This window comes from Ambystoma mexicanum, chromosome 12 (assembly GCF_040938575.1).
Source record: "Ambystoma mexicanum isolate Mex_15411 chromosome 12, UKY_AmexF1_1, whole genome shotgun sequence".
In the NCBI taxonomy this organism is placed as follows: domain Eukaryota; kingdom Metazoa; phylum Chordata; class Amphibia; order Caudata; family Ambystomatidae; genus Ambystoma; species Ambystoma mexicanum.
In genome coordinates, this window is record NC_090936.1 from 605,454,011 (window position 1) to 605,475,841 (window position 21,831).

Consider the following 21,831-nt stretch of genomic DNA (forward strand, 5'->3'; position numbering starts at 1 on the left):
GGGGAATGACAAAAGGTGAAGGAGAGGAACAAATACTTCCCTCACTCCTCTACTTCGATCTCCCACATTTTCCTCACTACTATCCTAATCTTCACAAAGACACTCATTCAATGCTTCACCCTCACAAATACACATAGGCACTCTGCTCCAATTCTGCCACAGTCCCAGTCCCCATCTATCCAATCTCCAGGTAAACATCCACACCCTCAGACCTCACCCCCTGCACCTCACATGCTGCCCTTCACCTGCTTGCCTTTTATCCCTTGACTCTCAGGCTTCTAACCCTACCCCCATTGTCTCAAGTACTTGCCTGGCTCCAAAAGCCAATCTGTGCCTATCGTTCCTCACCACCCCCCCCCCGCCCCAAGCTGGTTTACACTGCTGAAAAGCGTTAAAAAGCCCTCAAATCCAATTACCCTTTTCTGTATAGTATTGTTGGCAGTCTCTGAGGGTGTCCCTGTTTCTCTGGTGTGGTGATGTGGGTCTGGTAGTTTGTCAGTAGCTGGATGTTGTGGTGAAAGTTCATATTCGGTATTAGTTGCAGTGTTTGTTTTCCTCTTCATTTAGATCCGGTCTGTGTTTTCTTGGTTGCTTCCACATGCATTGTGAGAGTTGCGTTTCTAGAAAAGTGAAGTCGCGTTTCTTTCGTGATGGGAGGTATTTGCGACAAATGGCACCATTAACAACATGCATGACACATAAAGGGGTCTAAGAGATGCCACTGGAGGCAGTCCAGCTCAGGAGAGTAAACAATGTGTTAGTGGAAAGACTGGGCATTAACTGTTCTGCCTCCTACGAGTGAGCACTCTTTTTTATCCTGGTATTCAAACTGTTGTTTTGGGAAGCCCGAATAGGTCTCAATACCCAGAGTATACTCATCTCATAAAGCCGTAGCCCTATCTCTCCCTTGCCTAGCCTTGAATGATGGTGTTCTAGCCCCTATCCCCCATGGGTCTCCCATAAGGAGGGTGGATTTGGAAAGGGTCTTTTAAAGGCTTTCCTTTTGTTTTCACTGAACATTTTGAAAGACTTCCAACTACTTGCCACTTCATATCATACTTCTTGGCTCAAATCCAACACTTGTTTGTTTTTCCTAAAGAGACTTCTAGCCTCCTGAAAAGACATATTACAACCTGTGACTCGGGGACTACAGCCCTTTTTTTCTAGCTAAGAAGGAACTTTTTAAGGTTAGAACATTAGTGCTAACGTTTTGTATGGCATTTACTAACTGTATTCTTCTCAACCTATTAGCTTTCAAAGATTTCATTAGTGACCTGTTGTATTTCATTATTCATTTGCTTTACTACACTTCCAGTACATTGAAAAGTAATACTAACTGTATTTAAGTGAAGTGTTCGTACAATCAATACCAATATATACACATTTGCCTTTCTATGCAGTGCTACTTACCTGTGGGTTGTCTAAGGCTTAAATAAATTAGGAGTGCTCTGTGTGTGCTTAACTGGACCCCACCAGTCCTCCCACTCTCCCAAGTCTAAGCCTTGCTGTTCAGTCACACTACCCAGATAGCGCTTGATGAGACATTAGTGTTTGTCCCTGTTCATCAGAATACAGTGGCCTCTCAGAATCGGTCCGGATGGCCGATTCTGAAAATCCATATCAACAGAGGCCAAGACAATGGCAGTTAGGTACTATACACATCTCATACCATAGCATGATGTACGGAGAATGGAACATGGCACAGAATGCCATCTGCTGCCTCCATCAAGTCTGCATATGATGGTTGTGATCAAGACATCTCTCCAGGTAACCAGGCTTACCCACTTCATTTATTATTGCAGCACCTGCGTTACAGAGAACACCCCAGTGATATTGGCAGCACTAAGATTAGCAGCATAATATGTTATGTTACAAGACTTTTATATCATGCCAGATCAACACTGTTGTGGTCCCAATGTATTCAGGCTTGTTCAGAAGTTGGAGTGTGGGGTATCCAGAACTTAGTCTGCAGAAAATGAGGAGTAGGGGAGTAGAATAGACGATTGGAAGGAGGGTGAAAATGGCCAAGAACATTAATGCTATTGCCTGCCAATACTAGTAGAGGGATATCTCGAATAACATGACAGTTCTGTCTGTAATGTAGGTACTGTCAATAGCATGCAGGTGCTCCCTAAAGGTTTTTAAAGATAACTTTTTTAATTTTTTTTTTTTTTACAAAATTCTTTCTCATGAAACATGATCCTGACATACAGAAGATATTGCCAGAACACTAACAGATTGAATGTTAACCGTCCAAAGCGATTCAAGGATGGGTTTAGGTCCTTTCCTCTTATCCCTCAGGTTGTGCACAAGTTCAGGCCGGAGTTGGAGGTTCTTCCAGTAACTCAATTTCAGCCCAGGGGACATGTGGCTGCTAGTGTGCTCGTTCAGATGGCAGTGAGATTACTTCAGCTTTAGCCAGTCCACTTCCAATGGGGACCTATACCTGTTCACACAAACCAACTGTTGTATTGGCAGGTTGAGCAGAGGTGTATGCCTAGAATTAGAAGTTGCAGTGCAACAGTCCAGAAGAGCATCCACCTCAAAAATTAGATAATTGGAAGGACGTTTGAAGGGTGGTGTGCTTGCAATAATGTGGTTTCCCAAACCTGTTCAGCCCCGCATATGACCAAATGTGTATGTAAAGTAATGAAGAGCTCCAAACTGCAGTTGGCCGCTTGATACACAATGGTCGGATCACCTTTTCACAGCATCCCCATATTAGCTGGCACAGTCCCACACCAAATTAGGGCCACACAGTCAATGGCATAGCAAATGATTTGAAACAGCAGTCAACAGTTTATACCTATTTATATGGCTAGGACCAGAGGAATCTTAAAATACGGTGCTGCCATATGGGGCTAGGTGAACCAGAAGGCAATTCAATATGCAGAAAACAAAGAGGTTGGCCCAACCACAGTCAGCCCCAAACTTTTGTCCACAACAAACTGGGCTTGAGTTTTATCATGGATGATCTAGGAAGAGAACCGATCTCATTTGGGCAAATCCTAATGCTTCCCTATCCCATCACCTTATAAGAAATATTGCTAAGCATAATGGTGCGAAACACATTAAATGGTTCCTCTATATAAAACAAAAGCTACAGAATCTAAATTTGGAGGGCATTTTGATGAGCCAAGTTTATTGACCAGTGCTATGAGCCGTGAAATGGAAAAGCTTGGATTTATGACAAAGGGAAACTTTAGAGATAGTAAAACCGTTGAATAGACGTTTCATGTTACTATCAACAAATTAAATCAAAGACCATTTGGTTTGGTCCCACACGAAATCCCAAAGAAGTCACATCACCAAAGTCCATTTCAATTGCTTACCATTGGGGGAAGTAATAGCAAATAGAACGGATTGAGTATCCATGCTGGTTGTCCTGTATGTGGTGCGGGTCTGGAGGATTTTGCACACTTCCTGTTGTTTTGCCCCAATTATGTCGGGTTAAGGAGGTGGTTGTTGGTTTCTTTTTTCACAGGGAAAAACTTTACCCAGTACAGCCCAGCGCTTCTCTTTCCGTTGATGGCCGAAACCCCTTTGACAGCTTGGGCCTTGTCGATTTTTGTAAGTAGGGAACTGGAAATGCGCCAGAAGATTTTACACGATAAAGACACCTTTTAGTAACAAACTAAAGTAGTTCCCACCAAGCAAGTGGGCTGAGATTGTGGGTCTTATGTTATTGTTCTATCAGAAGGGGGTGGTTGAATTTTAAATGTTTTCATGTTTTTATGTATGGATTTTATATAGTTGCGTTTTATATTTGGTATTTGTACTTTTATGGATATTGCTATTCGAATAAGGTTTATTGACCGACTGTTTAAACTGCATGTGCTCAGATTGCCAAAGGTTTGTAGCGCACTAAAAATGTATAAAGTTGTTTAATATAACATTATAATACTAGTCTTCTCCGCCAGAAAATGTTATCTGCATGCAATAGAAAATATATACTGTCATTAGGATTACAAGCTTCCAGTATACTGTCATTAGGGTTAAAAAGCTTCAAGTTGCAATCAACTAGTCGGGCATAAAAAGTCACTTGCCCCCTTCCTTCCTTTTCCACATACACATAGCATACCATTTCTTACTCGCCAAGCGTCTTTTATTTGCTAGTGGCCAGTGCCAATTCTGAGGCAGTGCAATGAGAGGTTTGTCATGTATGTTTAAACTATGGTCTGCAGAACTCTCAGACAACCTTAAGAGCTTTGAGGCTAAGAAAGATTTTCCTTTTGCTGCTATTTCTCCATAGACACCAATGGGACACCCTACTATTTGTTATTGTTTTGTACCTTTCATGACTTTTGGAGTTAAGTGAAGCCTTTTTGCTCCACTTACCTTGCTAAGCACATGTGACTTATGTGATGAATGTAGGTTTTTTGGGGAATATTGTGGTAGAATTCTCCCACGAGACGGTCATCAGTGATTCTGATGTAGAACTACCATCCACCCACCATCTTTTGATTTTTCCCAAATAGTTTCCCTGTACAGATATTGTGTGGTCTAGTTTGACGTGCATGCTATGTTATATACTATACATGAGAGTATTGACCTTGAGAGCAATAGCAATTGGTATGCTTTGTCTACCTCTACCTCTACAAATAGGACATATACGTTTTAATCAATGTGTTATTTGGAAAAAGGTTATTTTCCCAAGTGGAAAGTACTAGTAATTCACATAAGTGAGTGTTTTATTTTTATACCAACACAGTTTAGGCAGGGGTCCACATTTCACGCTACTAGCCAGGTATAAAAAGTCACTTGCTCCCTAAATTCTCCACAGATACACTATTTCTTGCTCACCAACAGTCAAATACTCACCAATGGTTAAGGGTGAGTGCAAAATTTGCCATCCAGTTTGCGATTTGGAACAATCTAGTTGCTCCATATGCTGGGAACGCAACAAGTCGTACAGAAAGTTGTTGACGTTAAGATCTCCCACAAGGCACATGTAGAGGACCAATTACAACTGGGCTGTATGTTGCACCAATGAGGACTATGGAGAATTTAGAAAGGGGTGATCTTCAGGGACAGTCCATATAATGAGGATCCCTTTTCTGTTTTCATTGTAGCTAGTATGGGCTAAAAGACGCTCCTTGGGGTTGACTTTGCACACCACACTTACAATATAAATGAGTATTTTTGTATTGTACTGTTCTATTTTAGCAGACTTTTTACTATTATGATCCCTGGTACTTGGGGATTATAGGATTTTGTAGAATTCATTTAGTCTCCTAAACAGTGTTTTACAACAACGGCACCATGAAAACTTGGGATGCTTTGCCATTATACTCTTCTAAAACATGGTTCAAGTTTGCCTCCAGTAACAGTATTGAACCTCGTTATTAAGGTAGATTGGACAGCTCAAGTATTGCCTCTGCTTTCTTTGATAATTATAGATGGCCTATTGGGTACGTGGAGTACATGGGGATGGATCTCCTCTTTCTGTCTTGGAACTTTGGTGTTTGATTTTGCAACGTCAAACGTTTTGATTTATTTAATGATCATTAATACAGTAGCCATCGAAAGATCAGTCCTTGACTTTGATTCCTTCATTCATTCATTCGTCTAATTGGGTCTGCAAATGAGATTCATCACACTCTACATATCCTTGTTAATACCGGATAAAAGCTTCATTTAGGGAGACATGGCCGAAACCAGCAGACCCCGATGAGTGCCAATTTATATGGGAAATATTTTGCTGCGGTAAAACATTTTCATTATACTTATGTTGAATTATTGACGTATTATCACAAACATTTACATTTTGATGTGCATATGTAAAATTTACTCTGCATTGTCTTAAGATATGAATTGTTTAAATTTTAATGTGAAATACAGGAGACATATAACAGTTTTTGTTAAATCGCTGTCCTTGCTTTTATGAAAACTGAAAAGGGCCACACAAACTCTAATTATATTGGTTTTAAAAATTAGCGTTTTTTCATTTGCAGGTTTAGAATTGTGAGAGTAATGATGGTTTACAATAAAGTCTTTCTGTGCACCTAGACTCTTTGAATATGGACTTTGACAAGGGCACCCGACTTCTCCAATTACGAGGATCTGATAGAACCGGAAGAAGCTGCAGCAGGAGAACCATCACACTGGCACTGGCACAAAGATTCCCGCATGCAGCTGCTGGGGACCATGGGCGTAGTTCCAAGATGTTCTGTTCTGAGCATGCTGTGGAAGGCAATGCATGTGGCAAAGAAAGCTTCTTTTCCACATTAAAACAAAAAGGCAGATGGGACGGTAATCATCTCTCAATGACTGCCGCTCCCTAGGAGTCAGATGTGTTTCATCCATTACCAGGGCCCAGTTACTTTCTTCTACTTCCTCTTGGTTTCCAGGCTACAATTTGGGTAGTGCTACTCTGCTCAACGTTCTGATGTCTGAGCCTTGGTGCCCTTTTGTCCTCCCCTATTCTTGTAAGCCAGTCTCCAGCCACCCTTGTGGGTTTTCCTCACTTATTGCCTTCCTGTGTCTTGTTAACCTGCCAGTCTCCAATTTGCCCTTCCCAATCAGCCTACTCCTGTGCTTCATGGCCACCTGTTTACCTCACATTACTTCCTGGGAACTGGGCCTGCCTTCTTGCACCTTTGATTGATATCCATTGAAGAGATCTTTCACAAATGGCTCGTAGTGCTTTAGCGCTGTCCTACCACACATAAATGACAGGTAGCGTTTACCAGAGTTGTTAGAGATGGCGCAGTCTCATGACTCACTGACCAGGGTCATGGCTGGTTCCTCGCATCTTGTCTAGATTCTGCATCATCATCATAGTGGACCTGCAAATATGCCAGAAGACTCAACTCACAGGTGCGAAGCCTACCATGACATGGGGCCTCATTACGAGTCCGCCGACCCGGACAACGCCACCGGTAAAACCATACGGGCGTCGTTTCCGTGACCGTGCAATCACGACCCACGGACCTGGAAAAACCACCACCACAAACCGCCGCCGCGGAGCTAAGGGATCCGTAGAACGTGACGGCGGCGAAACCACCCAGTTACCGTCAACACGAAACACCATGGGCATCACGAGTACCACATACATGGAAACACCGCCACAGAAATGGCAGAAAAACCATGGGCATGGAGGCGGTATCAACGCCACCGCGAACATGACGTTAAACAGTACCAGGTGAGGTGAATCAGGCCACAGGTGCCCCAAATGAGGCCAGCCGGACTCAGCAGGTCACTGGGAGGCTACAAAAGGGCCACACCCACACCCAGCCAACTCCAAACACAACAATGCAGGCAGCAGCAGCAGCATTGGGACTGGGACTATTGAACCTACAGGCAGCAGTGCACATGGTGGCAGCAATGGTGCTGGGGAGGATGAGGCGTAGGCGGAGGAGGCGCAGGCGTCAGTTAGCAAACCCTGCACCCATGCCAAACCCAATTGCGCAGCCGGCACGACCCCGCAGGCAGCCTGCAATACCCTGCATCAGGGCCTCTCCCTGGAACCTGACCCCAGCACAGATCCACACATTATACCGGCTGGACCGTCCAACAATCATGTACATCACTGCCATGATTGAGGACATCAGCAGCCACATTGCCATCTCGACCGCAATCCCCCCCCCCCCCCCCCTCCTGAAGGTGGTGTCAGTACTGCATTTCCTAGGCACCGGAACTTATCAGCACACAGTTGGTGAGCTGCACGGGCTCTCACAACCCTGTTTTTCAAAAATATTGGGACAGGTACTGGACGCTCTGCTGCGCCATGTGTCGGAACACATCGCCCTACCCCGTACACTTGCAGAGGTCATTGCAACCAAGTTGGCATTCCATGCCATTACAGCCATGCCAAATTGCATAGGTGCATTACACTGCACACACATAGAGCTGACAGTACCACGTGCAATGGAGATGGTGTACCGCAATAGGAAACAGTACCACTCACTGAATGTACAGATGGTTATGTGATGCCGGACTGCTGATTACACATTGCTGCGCATGTTTCCGGGGTCAACACATGACTCAATGGTCCTGTGGAATTCCACATTGCCACGCTACATGGAACGCTGGACAAAGTACATGGCTATTGGGTGAGTACAACTGCCAATGCATAGGCCCTGTGGAAGTGTGTTGAGTGCCCAGGCCAATGACCTGTGTAAGTGGGCTACTACAACTGCACACGCATCACCCCTTGGACCATGTAATGGACGGTCAGCATAACCCACACATCACATATCTACACATGACAGGTTGCCACAGTACACACCCTGCCTAAGGAGACATACGACCAAAGCTACCAACAGGCCATACAAGTTGATCCACTCAATCCAGCCACCCACACTTAGGATCACTTCCCCCCCAAAGCACATGACGGCTGCACACAAGACATCCTGCAACAGCCAAATCATCACAGGCCATGGAATGACTCCCCCATGTGTGCTTGTCATTGCACAGTGGCTTACTTACCAACCACTATTGTGTATAAGGTCCACTTCATATGCACAGCAAGTAATAGTGCAATGTCCAAATGCCACCATCTACAACAATTACCCATGGATGGCAATCACCCGCACTTCCGACCACGGCTAGGCCCATATGGATGAATGTATGATGGCACAATATTGCATTGCATCAGATCGTGAGATGAACCACAAACACTGACATGTCCTACACATTTACATCCCATGTAGGTGATGCTGGATATGCACTCACGCCATGGCTGATGACACCTGTACGGAGGCCAAGGAACAGGCAGGGCGTACAACAGGGCACACGTCCGCATACGTGGCATGATTGAGAGGACATTTGGCCTACTGAAGGCCAGGTTCCGCTGCTTGAGAAGATCTGAAGGATCACTGCTCTACATCCCAATTAAAACGGGTAAAATTGTGCTTGTGTGTGCCATGCTGCACAATCTGTGCTTGCGCAGGAACATTCCGCTGCCCCTAGACGCAGAAGATGAAGATGGGGATGGAGATGGCGATGGGGTGGCACCACAACCTCCCAGGCGTGCGCAAGATGGCCAACAAGCACGGGATGTACTCATTCGCATTTACTTTTGAGAGACTGCACATTGACAGCAAAGCATGGATATGACGATGCCAGTGAATAAATGATTTTTGTCTGCTAATGAAATGACAGATGTCCACTCATTATGGTAGTTTAAAGGTTTTGTATTATCAATTAAACAGGGAAGAAAGTGCATTGGGTAGGGAAGCTGTACACCCATGCCCACCCACCACCCAAACCACCCAAACGTTCCCATCCCCAACCAGGCCCCTAACAACTAACCCCCTAATGGGCAACCCCCACCACCCAAACGTTCCCACCCCTCCAACACCCATGGTGTCCCCAAATGTAATGTTGACTGGCATCCCCAAATGCCACTATTTGCGGGGGTGCTTGTGCGCAGGTGTGTCCTTGCTGGCGGATCCAGTCAACCGACTTGAACGCCTCCGTGGGCTGCCAGTGGCAGAGCTGGATGGGGTGGTGCTGGCTGAGGTGACTGTCGGTGTAACTATGGGCAAGCGTCCTTGAAACACCTGCTGGGCTACCAACATTGACTCGGCAATGCTGGAATGCACTCTGTTCCCTTCCCTGACATGGCGTGCCAGGGTGAGAATTGTGGCCGCAAATCGTCCAATCGACCTTGTGAGCCGACGCACCGACATGGCTCTCCCGCTGCAGCCTGGCCTCCTCCCGCTGCAGCCTGGCCTCCTCCCGCTGCAGCCTGGCCTCCTCCCGCTGTCTTTCCACCAGCTGCGTCAGGGTGGCCTGTTGTTGCTCGATGTGCTGCAATCGTGTACCGAGCTCGACCATGGATGGAGTTGGGGAGCGCATGGGGCTGTGCAGTTCTGGGGGGCTGAACTGTAGGCCATGGATGTGTGACAGGCCATCCATGTTGTCCCCCTCACCCTGTTGTACTGCTTCGGCCTGCATGGCCGGGGCACTCCCATCACATGATGCAGCCTCTTCAGCTGTGCAGATGGGTTGCGAATCATCATCCGGGGCCAGGGTGGGTGGCTGCATGGGGATGGTGTCATCTGCCGGTGTGCCTGATGTTGCCGGTGTGCCTGATGTTGCCGGTGTGCCTGGTTCTGCCGGTGCCTGTGTGCCAGAGCAGCTCGCATCATCCTGCTGGACATGAGTGCTGCGTTGTGCGCCTGCAGGTGGCCGATGTGTAGCCTCTTGTCCGTCGTCGCTGTCACTTGTCACGACTGTGGGGATACAGAGGCCATGTGGTTAGTTGTGTGGTGTTACGTAATGTGTCCATCATATGCATCAAACATCAAAATCCATGTCCACTTGCAATTCAACACTTTTGACTACTGATACATACAGGTGTGTGTCTCTGCTTCCAGTCAGGCACGCACTGTGTGAATTTCGAGGGGTCGTGCTTTGGGGATGTGATACTCGTCGTTTGGCCAGTCAGTGGGTCCATTGGGTCACTCCTGCCCTGTTTGGGGGGGGGGGGGGCATTGGGAGTGGGTCCATTGGGTCACTCCTGCCCTGTTTGGGGGGGGGCATTAGGAGTGGGTCCATTGGGTCACTCCTGCCCTGTTTGGGGGGGGGGGCATTGGTAGTGGGTCCATTGGGTCACTCCCAATCACACGTATGGCTTTGTACTCTGTGCACTTACCAGCATCTGCAGGTGGGCTCACTCCTGCCTCTGCCTCTCCTATGCTGTGGATGCCTTTGAGGTGCATGACACTGCTGCAGCGCTCCTCCCACGATTGCAGCTTCAGAGGGGATGCAGGGCTTCCACCAGTACCAGTGCTGTGTTGGCGGTGTGCTGTGATGAGGTTGCGCACCCGGAGCCTGAGGTCATCCGACCTCTTGTGGAACTCCTTCACTGAGCGTGTGGTCACGCCAACCGCTGTGCCCTTGCGTGCTGCCTCTGCCCACACCTCCTTGCGGCGTTGCTGAGTAGCGCGCCGCTGGTCTGCACTAAAGAGCATTTCAGCATGCTCAACAATCTGCTCCACCAGTTCTGTGAGTTCAGCCTCACTGAAGCGCTGCTTTCTCTGTCTGCGTGCTGGTATCCTGGATGCCATGATGGTGTTGGATGGTTTGTCAGTCTCAGGGAGGTGATGTGACCTGTGGTGTCTGAGGATGGCAGTGGATTGTGCTTTATATAATGGCCGCCTCTCTGTTTCCGTTTTTTTTCCCCCCGCGGTCATGGTATTTCCGCTTCCGGTTTTTCCATGTCGGTGGGGGGTGGGGGGCACGGTTCTAGCGCCATTTTCTGTGGTGCTAAGTCCGCGCGCATAGGTGTTTACGTGACGGCGGTGACTCCGTTTCCGCCTCGGTGTGTTGCGCGCGACCCATGTGCCATAATCGGCCCTTCTTTCTGCAACCTTGCGGTCGCGGAAGCGAAGTCACCGTCGACACAGAATCACCGCATTCCAGCAAAGTGGACTCGTAATGAGGTGCATGGATTTATGATAGTGCTTTTTCTAGGTCAAAAGGTAGCTCATGATAGCGGTTGGTGTCAATCTAACCAAGCTTTTCTGGACTCTTAAGCAATGTCAAACCCTTCACAGTGTTTGGATGCCCATTACGCCAGATGGGCCACGGCCTTCAAGCTTTGCCATGACTGTTAAGTTTACATTATGAAAGCAGCAGCAGCAGATTGGCTAGAAGAATCAGTATTTAAGAGGTTTGACTTAGTGGTAAGTAAGCTTTGAACAAGCATAATGCAAGCCTCTGGTCTTCTTGCAGAATAAAGATTTTCCATACTAACATTTTGGAACGTCATGACTCTATTTAAAGACACAAAGTCGATGCATTATCCCATCCCATCTTGCAATCTACAACTGTTGTGTAAGAGGAAGGTAAACACATGCCTTATATGACAATGTGAACTGTTAGTAATGTTTTGTATAATTCTAAACAAGGGATCATGCAAATTAATTGGGAAGAACAATTATTGAGGTCCTTTGTACCAGGTTATGCTACTGGGATTTATACCATGCACCGCTGGCATTTGTATCGTCTCCAAGTGCTCCGGTGGCTCTGAAAGAGGGGAGTGGTGGGTAAGAGGGGAAATGCAAAGCTCGATTGCTTGCTACTATTCCGGTGGAGAATAGCAGTGAACTATGTTCCCCACAACCTACCTGACTCATAGGCGGTTATTGTCGGGCCGGTACGCTCTTTGAAAGGCACATCTGAAATCCTTGAAAAGCAGCACTGCTCCGCTGAAGTGGCACTTCAGCCGCGTGACTGCGACGTGCACAAATTCTGCAAAGTGCATCGCAGTTTTGACAGATCAAGTATGGAGTACCTTAACATCGTAAACCGCCATTTTAACTGGTCACAAGGCCATGCCGACCTCATGACCACCCCCACGGTAGGCTGTCTAACCTCACTGAATTCTCCTACTGTGAAATGTACACACACACGTATGCCCTGAGGAATGGCAAAATCAAGACAAATTAACAACCTTGCCAAACCGAGGGGTGCCTCACCTCCCCCCAGGCCCCTGGTGAAGAACCGACTACTGGTGGTAAAATCCCCAATTATTTTACTGACCCCCTTAAAAAACAATGAATTCCTCATTCAAAGAACAACTAAGCACTTGGATCGCCCATTTAGGGCCAAAACTGACTGAATCCATAATTGAAGTCTTGAAGGTGGACCTAAACCTTACCAAAGATAAACCTGCAAACTGGGCTGCCAACATGGGTCTGTTAGTAGCAGTGGGAGGCACCTCCATGGGACTTGTTTCACCGGAAAGACCTCTTGAGTCATGACCTAGAAACCTTTTACTGGTCGAGGATATTCGCAACCACAATGACATGTGCAATCTCTTGGACAAAAGTCTTTCATGCACTCTGGAGCTTCCCTTACAAATTCCACATTGGCGGATACTAAACATGAGATCATCACAGGGGTTCCTGACAACTTGACCACAAACGGGGTGAGGGGGTAATGTACCAGCTGCTACCTCTCTGAGAACCCATAATCAGTACAGGAGCAGGGTCATGCAGGATTCACTCTCTTCCACTATGGAACTGCAGGTATTAGACTATTTACTTACTTTGCTGGTTAAGCTCAGCGAAAGAAATCCACAAAGCGACAGCTGATCACTCTCTTGCTCACGACCACCATCAACACTTAGGAATTAGATTTTCTCTTACCAATGGTGCCGGTCCGATCTCAGAAAGTTTCACGGCTGGGGAACCCAACAATGAGTTGGTCAACAGTGACGAGGGAAATCTTAACCATTCGGCAAATCTGCAATCTGTTAGTACCTGGCCATCGAAGTACTCGGAGACAGGCCCACTTGACATGCCCACTTGACTACTCACATCCTACCACACTAGCCCCGACAAACACCTCAAAATGAGAAAAGGCCCTTAAAACTAAATTACGGCTTAATAAACCTAATCTTAACTGATCCCTTGATGACATGCACACAGACGACTAATCAGTCACATGGGTTCAAACTTTCACAAAACCGGTCAAAATAACCAAAAAGACTACAAACAAAACCAAACCAGCTCCGATAATAAACTCAGAACCTGACACTGTTACATCGGGATACTACTGCGGAAGGAAGATTTTATTTAACGAAATATCAATTTGAAAGAAAAGAAAAAAAAACATACATTTCTTTTTTTAACAAAAAGCCGAAACCTAAATGTCTTACTAATGAAACTCAAATCCAGAAGCCCAAGGGATCTACAACAATGGTTCAAAAAGTAAAATGGGTCACAAGTAAGTTGATTAACAGTAAAATGTAATGCCAACCACTAACAAGTGACATTCAACACTTTTTAACTTTGGCTACTGCATCCAACAAGACTCCACTGCCTGATGAGCCATCATTAGTCAATGAGGACTGGATTAACTATGATGGTATTCACTTACTGTTTAGGGAACAAAAATAGTCTACTTGCAGAATAATTTCTCAACAGCCATGAGCCAACAAACTTCCTCAGTCTTCCACCTGTCCAAATAGAATAGCTCTAGCCCCCAACATACGCAGCACATGCAGGATCGAGGATTACCAGACAGTGGACTTAATGCCCCTCAAAGGGCCTAGCATCTCTGGCTGTCACAAACAAATCAAACACGAAAGTGCCTTGAAAGTACAAAGCCTTAGCATTTTGAAAGTTATGCATTCCATTGTTCCGCTCAGGCTGAATGACTCATCAAAATTGACCAATTGGAAAATGAGTATATATTGTGTATTTTGTATCAGAAACGATTAGTAGCATGGTCTTGGGATACAAACATGAGCTATTGACACTGGGTTATGACTGTAGCTTGGTTAATATACCACTCAGAAAATGTCCATTGGCTATGCCAGAGAAACATTTGGTGTCTCGCCGCTGTCAATGCAGGAAGGGGAAAAGCTAATTTCGGACAATGAACAAGCATTCGAAGAACCAACTGCAAGCCTGCTGGATCTGCATCTGTACCTGGGTCACAATGCACAGACTGGTCCTGGGTGGCAAGGTCGTTCCAACCCAAAGCAATGACTAAACCCTACCACACTCTCTCGACTGCTTACCTGGAACACTAGGGTTCACTTCCACTACTAAAATGAAGACGGAATATGGACACAATTGGAGACATTTTTAGTCATTGCTTTACAAGAAACCTGGTCAGTGGGAGATCTTACTAGCAAAGGCAGGAACACCATACAAAAGCTGGCCACACAGGGCATTAAGGGCAGACCGAAGAGGGGCTTACTTAATACATCGTAGCTGGCTACATCAAGTGAAACTGGTTTAACAATTTTTCAAAACCCCCCGATTATTAATATTTAGGACCCTTCTGGCCCTAGACAATCAGGGGAAATCACGAAGGAGCTTGATCATCTCTTGAACACCTATTCCCTGACCTTGGATTTCCCAACAGAAATTGTGGGCGACTTCAATGCCAAAATACCTTGCATTGTGCCAAAGGATCGTGAAAATCAGTTAAATATCCCTGCAGCAATCCTGCAACAAACATCTAGCAATGCTAAGGGGTGGAAGTGGCTAAAGCTTCTAAAAAGCCACACATTTGTAATACTCGGTCGAAGATGTGAGGGGGACATTCCCGGGGCTACACTAAGATCAGCGCCACCTGCTCTACTACCATTGATTACCGTTTCATTCACGCTCGATATTTTTACCTGAGAAAGGGACATGAAAATGACCACAGGGACGAGAGCAATTATTTTCCGTTGATTGTTACCTGGTTGACTAATTCACCAGAACTGGAATGTGATCTTGCGGGGAACATTCACAGAAATGTGAAAGCTAATTGCTTCATATGGAAACCAGGCAAGTTCACGGATGCAAATGACTAGTTAAGGACTAGCTGCTCAGATCCTTTGTTATTGACCAACAGACATCTTACTTTATGTCATTGTAGTCCCTGTTAAACTAGAACTACTGCCGGAACTAATATTTGCCTCAATTATATAGAGGATTATGAAACTCTAATTATCTGCATCATTAAACATATCACTAAGAAAGACATTAACTCAACTAGAAGACCCTCTAAAATGGATAAGCAGTGTTAAAAAGAACATAGTCACCCTTCTGATACGGGGGCGGGGTGGGGGGGCTGAGAAAGAAACGCAGCAAACAACATGCCTGGGACACTTCCACTTGCCGAACGCTGCACCAAGCTAAAATCAGAGTTACTCCAGTGGCTACGTTTGTGCAGGAAATTCTTGAAATTGGAGAGATGCAGAGACTTGATTCAGGTTATAAACAGCCAGGACACATGCAAGTACTGGCAGTTAAGGGGAACTCCAAGGGGTGGGCACCACCTTAGATTATAATAGTGAATTTACAGACTATGCCCCATGGCAACGATCAAAATGGCGCTTCACCCAAAACACTGAATAAATCTCTGGGGCCAAACAACATTTGTAATGCCCCAATGAAATTAGGTCCCGAAATATGGCGCAATATCTTTTTCTATCTATTCAAGACCATCAGCATAACTGGCCTACTCCCCAAGACCTGTACTAAGAGCATAATCGTACCTATGTATAAAAAGGGGCAGTCGATTTGACCTGGCGAGTTATCGGATTTTAGCTATCCTAAATGCTCCTGCCAAAATGTTCACAAGAGTCCGGCTAGATGAACTGAACGAAAGACAGAGCAAAAATCAAATATTGCTAATCAATCAAACCGGCTTCAGAAAAGCCCAAGCTACCCTGGATAACATCATCAACCCTTATCACACTGATCGAGAGTGCCTGTAGTCGCAAACAACTGATGTAGGTCGCCTTTGTGGACTTCAGCGCGGCGTTCAACACTGTACATCGACACAAACAAACAAACAATGGTGTAAATTAAAAAAGTGGGACCTGCCATCCCTGAATATTATTAGCTCTTTGTATTCTAAAACACTAAGGTTCAGAATTGAAGAGAAGGACACATTGATGGCGGTATTGCCGACCTCAAGAGTGTCTTAAACAGGGCTACATTTTAGCCCCCCTGTCTTTTTTACCCCCTACATGACAGACTTGTCTTTACATCTGACAACACACGCTGCATTATGCCCTAAGTTGGGGAACACCAAAATAAGTTGGCTTGGATAAGCTGATGACTTATTGGTAATGGACTACACTTAGAGACTTACAAGCCTTTGCAGGAACATATTATCTCAAGTACAACGTTGCAAAAACCAAAATGATGGTTTTTGAGTCAGAGGAGAAGAAAGCCAACATGAATTACAAATGGTGCTTAAATGGGCGCCCGTTTGAACAAGTAATGGAATATAAATATCTGGGAGTAACCATAGATGCCAGTCTTTCTTGGAAACCACATTTCGACCATCTGGAAACAGAAATACGCCAACGTTTGAGAGCTATTGAAAGCTTTGCGCTTGCTCACAGTGGCTACTGCACCTCTTCTCTTATTACCATCTACAAGGCCAAGATTGTCCTGAGATTAACATATGGCATTGAATCCTGGGGAACCAAGACCAACAGGACGCTCTGTAAACTGGAAGCTCTCTGCTTAAAATCTTTGCTTCAAGCACCAAGGAGTCCCAGCTGAATTTGCTCATTCTCAACCTTTCTGGAAAGGCCACCAGTTCCCACAGCATCACAGAAGGCACCAGGTGGCAGCATCGGCTCAACATTGAACTGGTAAATACGTCCAGTAATCACTACAAAAGATTGATAAAAAGTAAAATTCCTGAAAATGACTCATGAACAAAACTGGATCAAACTTGTGACTAATTCCATCAGTAGGGAAGGGACTAGGTCTACCTGCGAAAGCCACAGAGTACTCCTCCAATACATCTCTCGGCTTTCCCCAACTCGTTCTCACGGATAGAATATATTAAAATCAAATGTAATTTAGTCGATACATTTGAGGTACTTGGTACAAGATTTGATATACCTAGGGAGGAGCGCTTGTGCAGACTTTGCAGTTTAAGCGAAATAGAGTCTGCTAAACATCTTCTTTGCACTTGACAAATGTTAACTGAACAAAGAACTAAAGCCATCTTGGGATCCAGAGACGTTGACCTTCTGCATACAGTTAGGGACAGTCTTTGGATGCAATTCATGGCTGGCAGCAATACCCCGTTAAAGCACCATCTTACAAAATGTTGGTTGCGCATCAGCACCTGGTTGATTAAAGAGAACCAATCAAGCATCAATTTTAGGGTGGTGTTTTTTTTTTTATACGAAATAACCCCCCCCCCCCCCAATTGCTAAAAAGTCATACTTTGTCCATTATGTGCCTGTATCTTATTAAATGTTCTAAACAGCTATTTATTTGATTGCATTATAATTTTAAAAATGCACTTCTAGGGGTACCAGCTGCAAGATACTAGTCAGGCACAAAAGGTTGCACGCCACCTCAGTTCTGCACACACATGCACCCAACATATCATTCTTACTAGTCAGGAGTCAATTATCACATGTCAATTGCTAGTGGAAGTGCACATTGTGAGGCCTCCAAGGGTCCCTGTACTTTACCAGTCATTGACAAAGTGGGTAAAAAACAAACAAAAAAAAAATAGTTCAGTTATGTCACAGATCGTGTGTATCTAATGCTCAAAGTGAATTTAAGGATGGTGAAATGTTGCCTTGCCCCTTTTCTGGCAGCCTTTCTTTTAAACATCGGACTGATTTGACTGGACTTTATATTGTTTAATTGTTGGCTTTTTCAATGCTTGTTTAGGTTTATATTGTGTTACTTGACATACACGGACGGATATCAAAAACTGCTGTTTGGCACTTTCCGATGCCAAGGACTTTTGTGAGCATGTGACGCAAGGAACCAGTACAGACCAGAACCCACAAAGGGACTGCGGAGGGAATGCAAGGAGGTTTTCTATGGAGCGGTTTCAGTAAGCCTGCATCAGCGGCCTACTATATAAAGGTTTGAAAGTATTTGCTAGGCTGGGAGGTCCTCTTCCCACAGTGTAGGCTTAAAACTATGAACTCTAGGACGTTACTGGTAGGTTTTGTGTCTGTCACCTGACATTGACCTTTAAAAAAAATGGAGGTCTGAAGGATGGGTCCGGTTGTTGCGGTCAAGTCCAGTACTTTGTGAAGGGTATGTCTGTTCTGTGTCTTGCAAGACAAATGAAGCAATCTCTGTGTTTGCTACAAATCCAAACTGAAGTGCAAGCCTGTGTCTCTGACAACAAGCTTACTATTAATACACATACCAAAAACACAAACTCTGAATTAAAATCAACAAGTAGAACAATATACGCTGAAAAAATAAGATATCCGCTACTGGAGTAAGCAAGGGGGGAAAGAAGGGAGACAATGGTATAACGACTGTGTAGGTCATATGCAGTGGTTTAAGTGGGGCAAGACATTAAAAGGTGGAGTTTTTTTTTTTTAAGGGAAGCGGTCTACATGAGGGGCATGGCCTAAGAAGTCCAAGTAAAAAATGTATATTCATAATTGGGGTGGCGGTCATAACAAGGTACATGGCCCAACACTGTCACTTTGAAAAAATCCTATTTATATAATCTCTCTCTAAAGTGTAACAAATTCAAGTAGAGAGTTATTTATTGAACCCTTAACTAGACTCATTAGCAATAGGTTTGGTAGTGTAGTACGTTAATATATACACCAACATATCTCAAACAAGACAATGCTTCACAGCCATTGTACATAGTGTGTAAGCATCATGAAGCAAGACAGACAACGGATTCAAGGTTTAAGCAGAAATGTTTTATTAACTCAAGTGCCAGGATGGTTGTAGGCCTAACTATTCCTATCCTAAGGTGGGATTTCCCTACCTAAAGAAACTAAGTCTGAGTCAGAAAGTATACCTTAAAAATCTGGCTGTGTCTAAAACCCATACTTGCCCTCACAACTAAAGTTAAACAATGTGTAGGGATGTCAGTAATCAAATAACTATAGTGTTCCAAACAAAAGTTCTGGATTACTCTTCAGGTCTCCTTCCCCAAGTTCAACAAAAGTTGCACTGAAAGTTCGCTCTCCCTCTCCCCCTTCCTCTCCCCCTTCACCCTCCCCCTTCCCCCTTCACCCTCCCCCTTCACCCTCCCCCTTCACCCCACAGGCAGTGAAAGCACAACCTGGATAAACGGATATTTTAATCAAAATTAACTCACCTAGTGGGTGGGTGGCATGGTGGTGGCTCTCCAGCACACTCATCATGCTGGCCTACTGAGAACCCTGGCAGGTGAGCAGCACAAGCTGGCGACCACTCCCCTAGGGGAAAAAAAAAGACATCCGGTGTTAGGATTATATTTCTATTAAGTACAGGGATGTCAATTTCAATCACAAATTACTTCCCAAAACACATTTACAGATGCAGAGCATTACCCTGGAATGGAGCCTGTACTACAGCACAAAGATGAGAACAAGTGGTGAGCCAGTTTATGAGGGTGTGAAAAAAGTAGGACATAGTCCAGGGGCAAAAAAAAACAAACAAAATGTATATAAAAAAAACAGGCGACTTACAAAAGGTAACATTAACCTTGGGGGGCAGGGGACAAGTGCTTTAGACTAATGCGGTATTCTGTATAAATATGCAAAATTACATCATTATGCAGCAATTGAGGGGGTCGTGCTGTCCGGTTGAGGGGGATGGGTGAGAGGGCAGAGGGAGCTTGCTCTTTGGGCCAGTTTAAGCCGAGCTTTGAAGAGATGCTCTGTTGGCTGCATTCGATTGTGATGGGCTGCGGGTTCCAATGGAGCGGAGTGAATAGGGAAATGGGGAGGAGAAACAGGGAACGTGAAAGGGAGGTCGAATGCAGAGGAGGAGTGAAGAGAAAGATGGCGAATAGACAATAGTACAGTCATGCAGACACAGAGAAGAAAAACCATTGATAGCTTTGTAGACTAGCAGAAGGAACTTGAAAAGGAACCAGTTGTGCATGGAAAGCCAATCAACATGGTGTTGATAGGTAGGAGTGGGGTTTGGGGGGGGGATCTGTTTAGGTTGGAGAGAGAGTAGGTGACAAAGTTAAGTGCTTTGACTAGATGAGGAAGAGTTCTCTCAATTAGTAGTTAAGTCTGCTGAGCACAAAGCTGGAGATTAGAGTTTTCGTAGCAAGAAATGTATGAATTTTACTTATGTTGAGAAGGCCAATGTTAGGGCCTTTGGAATCACCCACTTGGACAACCCAGTCAGCAAGGGGGCCATCTCAACCCTGCCCAGTCTTCCATGCTTGTGGCATTACCCGGAGGGTCTTTGGGGATGACAAATAAAGTATTGTGAAGGTCTGACATGGTTCTTCCTGGGACTTACCATATATGTTTCTCTAGTGTCTCCCGGGTTCTGCTAGCATGCCGGAATAAAGATAATTCAACATTTCCCCAAATGGGAGGGTAGCAGAGGTCTAAACCGAAGGAAAATACAGAAGAGGTCCAAGAGCAGTCCAATTTCAAAATTCACCAAACAGAATCCAAGACAGAAGACAGGCAATCCAGGATACAGTGCCCAAAGATAAGGAAGCCAAAGTCCAAGAACAAGAAGGATGTTCGACACAGCAAATAACTCACTTTAGAGTAGGTAACAAGTGGAAGTACCGGATGTATGTAGGAATTCTCACTCAAGATGGCTGCTAGGAAATCACATGTGGGCCCAGTTCAAATGCCATTCCAAGATGTCCGCAGTGAATGGCTGGAAGCGAGGGCCATTGAGAGCCTTTAGTTTCCATAGTAGTCTCCTGCCTCCAGCACCGGAGGACATATGCAGCCCTAATCTGTATGAGTGACAGCGCAACCCCTTGGCTGGGAACCACCAGATGGCGGAACACCACTAGGTGCTAGGAGGGGGGGTATGAGGGTGCCAGCATAACAGAGGGCCACAGTGGAGGCATGATCCCTCTCCCAGAGGTCATGCCTGTCCAGGAGTTTACACATCATTGCAGCGTGGCGGGTAACTTGCCAGTCAGACTACGGCCCTGAAGCCAGGAGGAACCGGAGGTAGATGGGAAGACAAGAGCACGCATCACAGTGGATGCTTGCCTGTAACCTAAAAGTTAATATGAGTAGCAGAGATGGTAGTAGTGATTAATTGTGGCAGTCGGTGGTCACTATTAAAAAAAGGACCTCAAGGTTTTGAGAAAGGAAGAAAAGGGGTCAAGGGGGAAGGAGTTAAGAGTGAGGGTAGGGTTGTCATTAGAAGTTGGGTGAAAGAGCTCTTCTGTTTTTGAATAGTTCAGCACGAGGTAAAGGAGAGCCATCCAATCAAGGATTGCAGTGAGACAGTTGGCAATCCGTGTTCCGAGATGGAGATGTTTGGGATTAAAAGTGGCAAAGGAGAACAAGATTGGAGTGTCTTCAGCAAGGAGGTGATATGAAACAAAGGATGAGTGAGATAATTCTTCTTATGGAAGAGGAATAGAGGCAAAGAGCAAAGGTCTAAGGACTGATCCAATCGGGATGATCATAGCCAGGGAATGGGG

General features: G+C 45.3%; 1 protein-coding gene across 2 annotated transcripts in view; it reads right to left on the reverse strand.

Moving 5' to 3' along the window:
* LOC138513882 (transmembrane protein 17-like) overlaps nucleotides 1–21,831 on the reverse strand; it is a 109,181-nt gene that overhangs the window by 57,050 nt on the left and 30,300 nt on the right. For both annotated transcript variants that reach the window (XM_069629015.1, XM_069629014.1), the window contains exon 2: nucleotides 19,528–19,627. In XM_069629015.1, coding sequence (XP_069485116.1) covers nucleotides 19,528–19,573 — 46 coding nt within the window. In that variant the 5' untranslated portion in view covers nucleotides 19,574–19,627. The remainder of the gene's footprint in view (nucleotides 1–19,527; nucleotides 19,628–21,831) is intronic.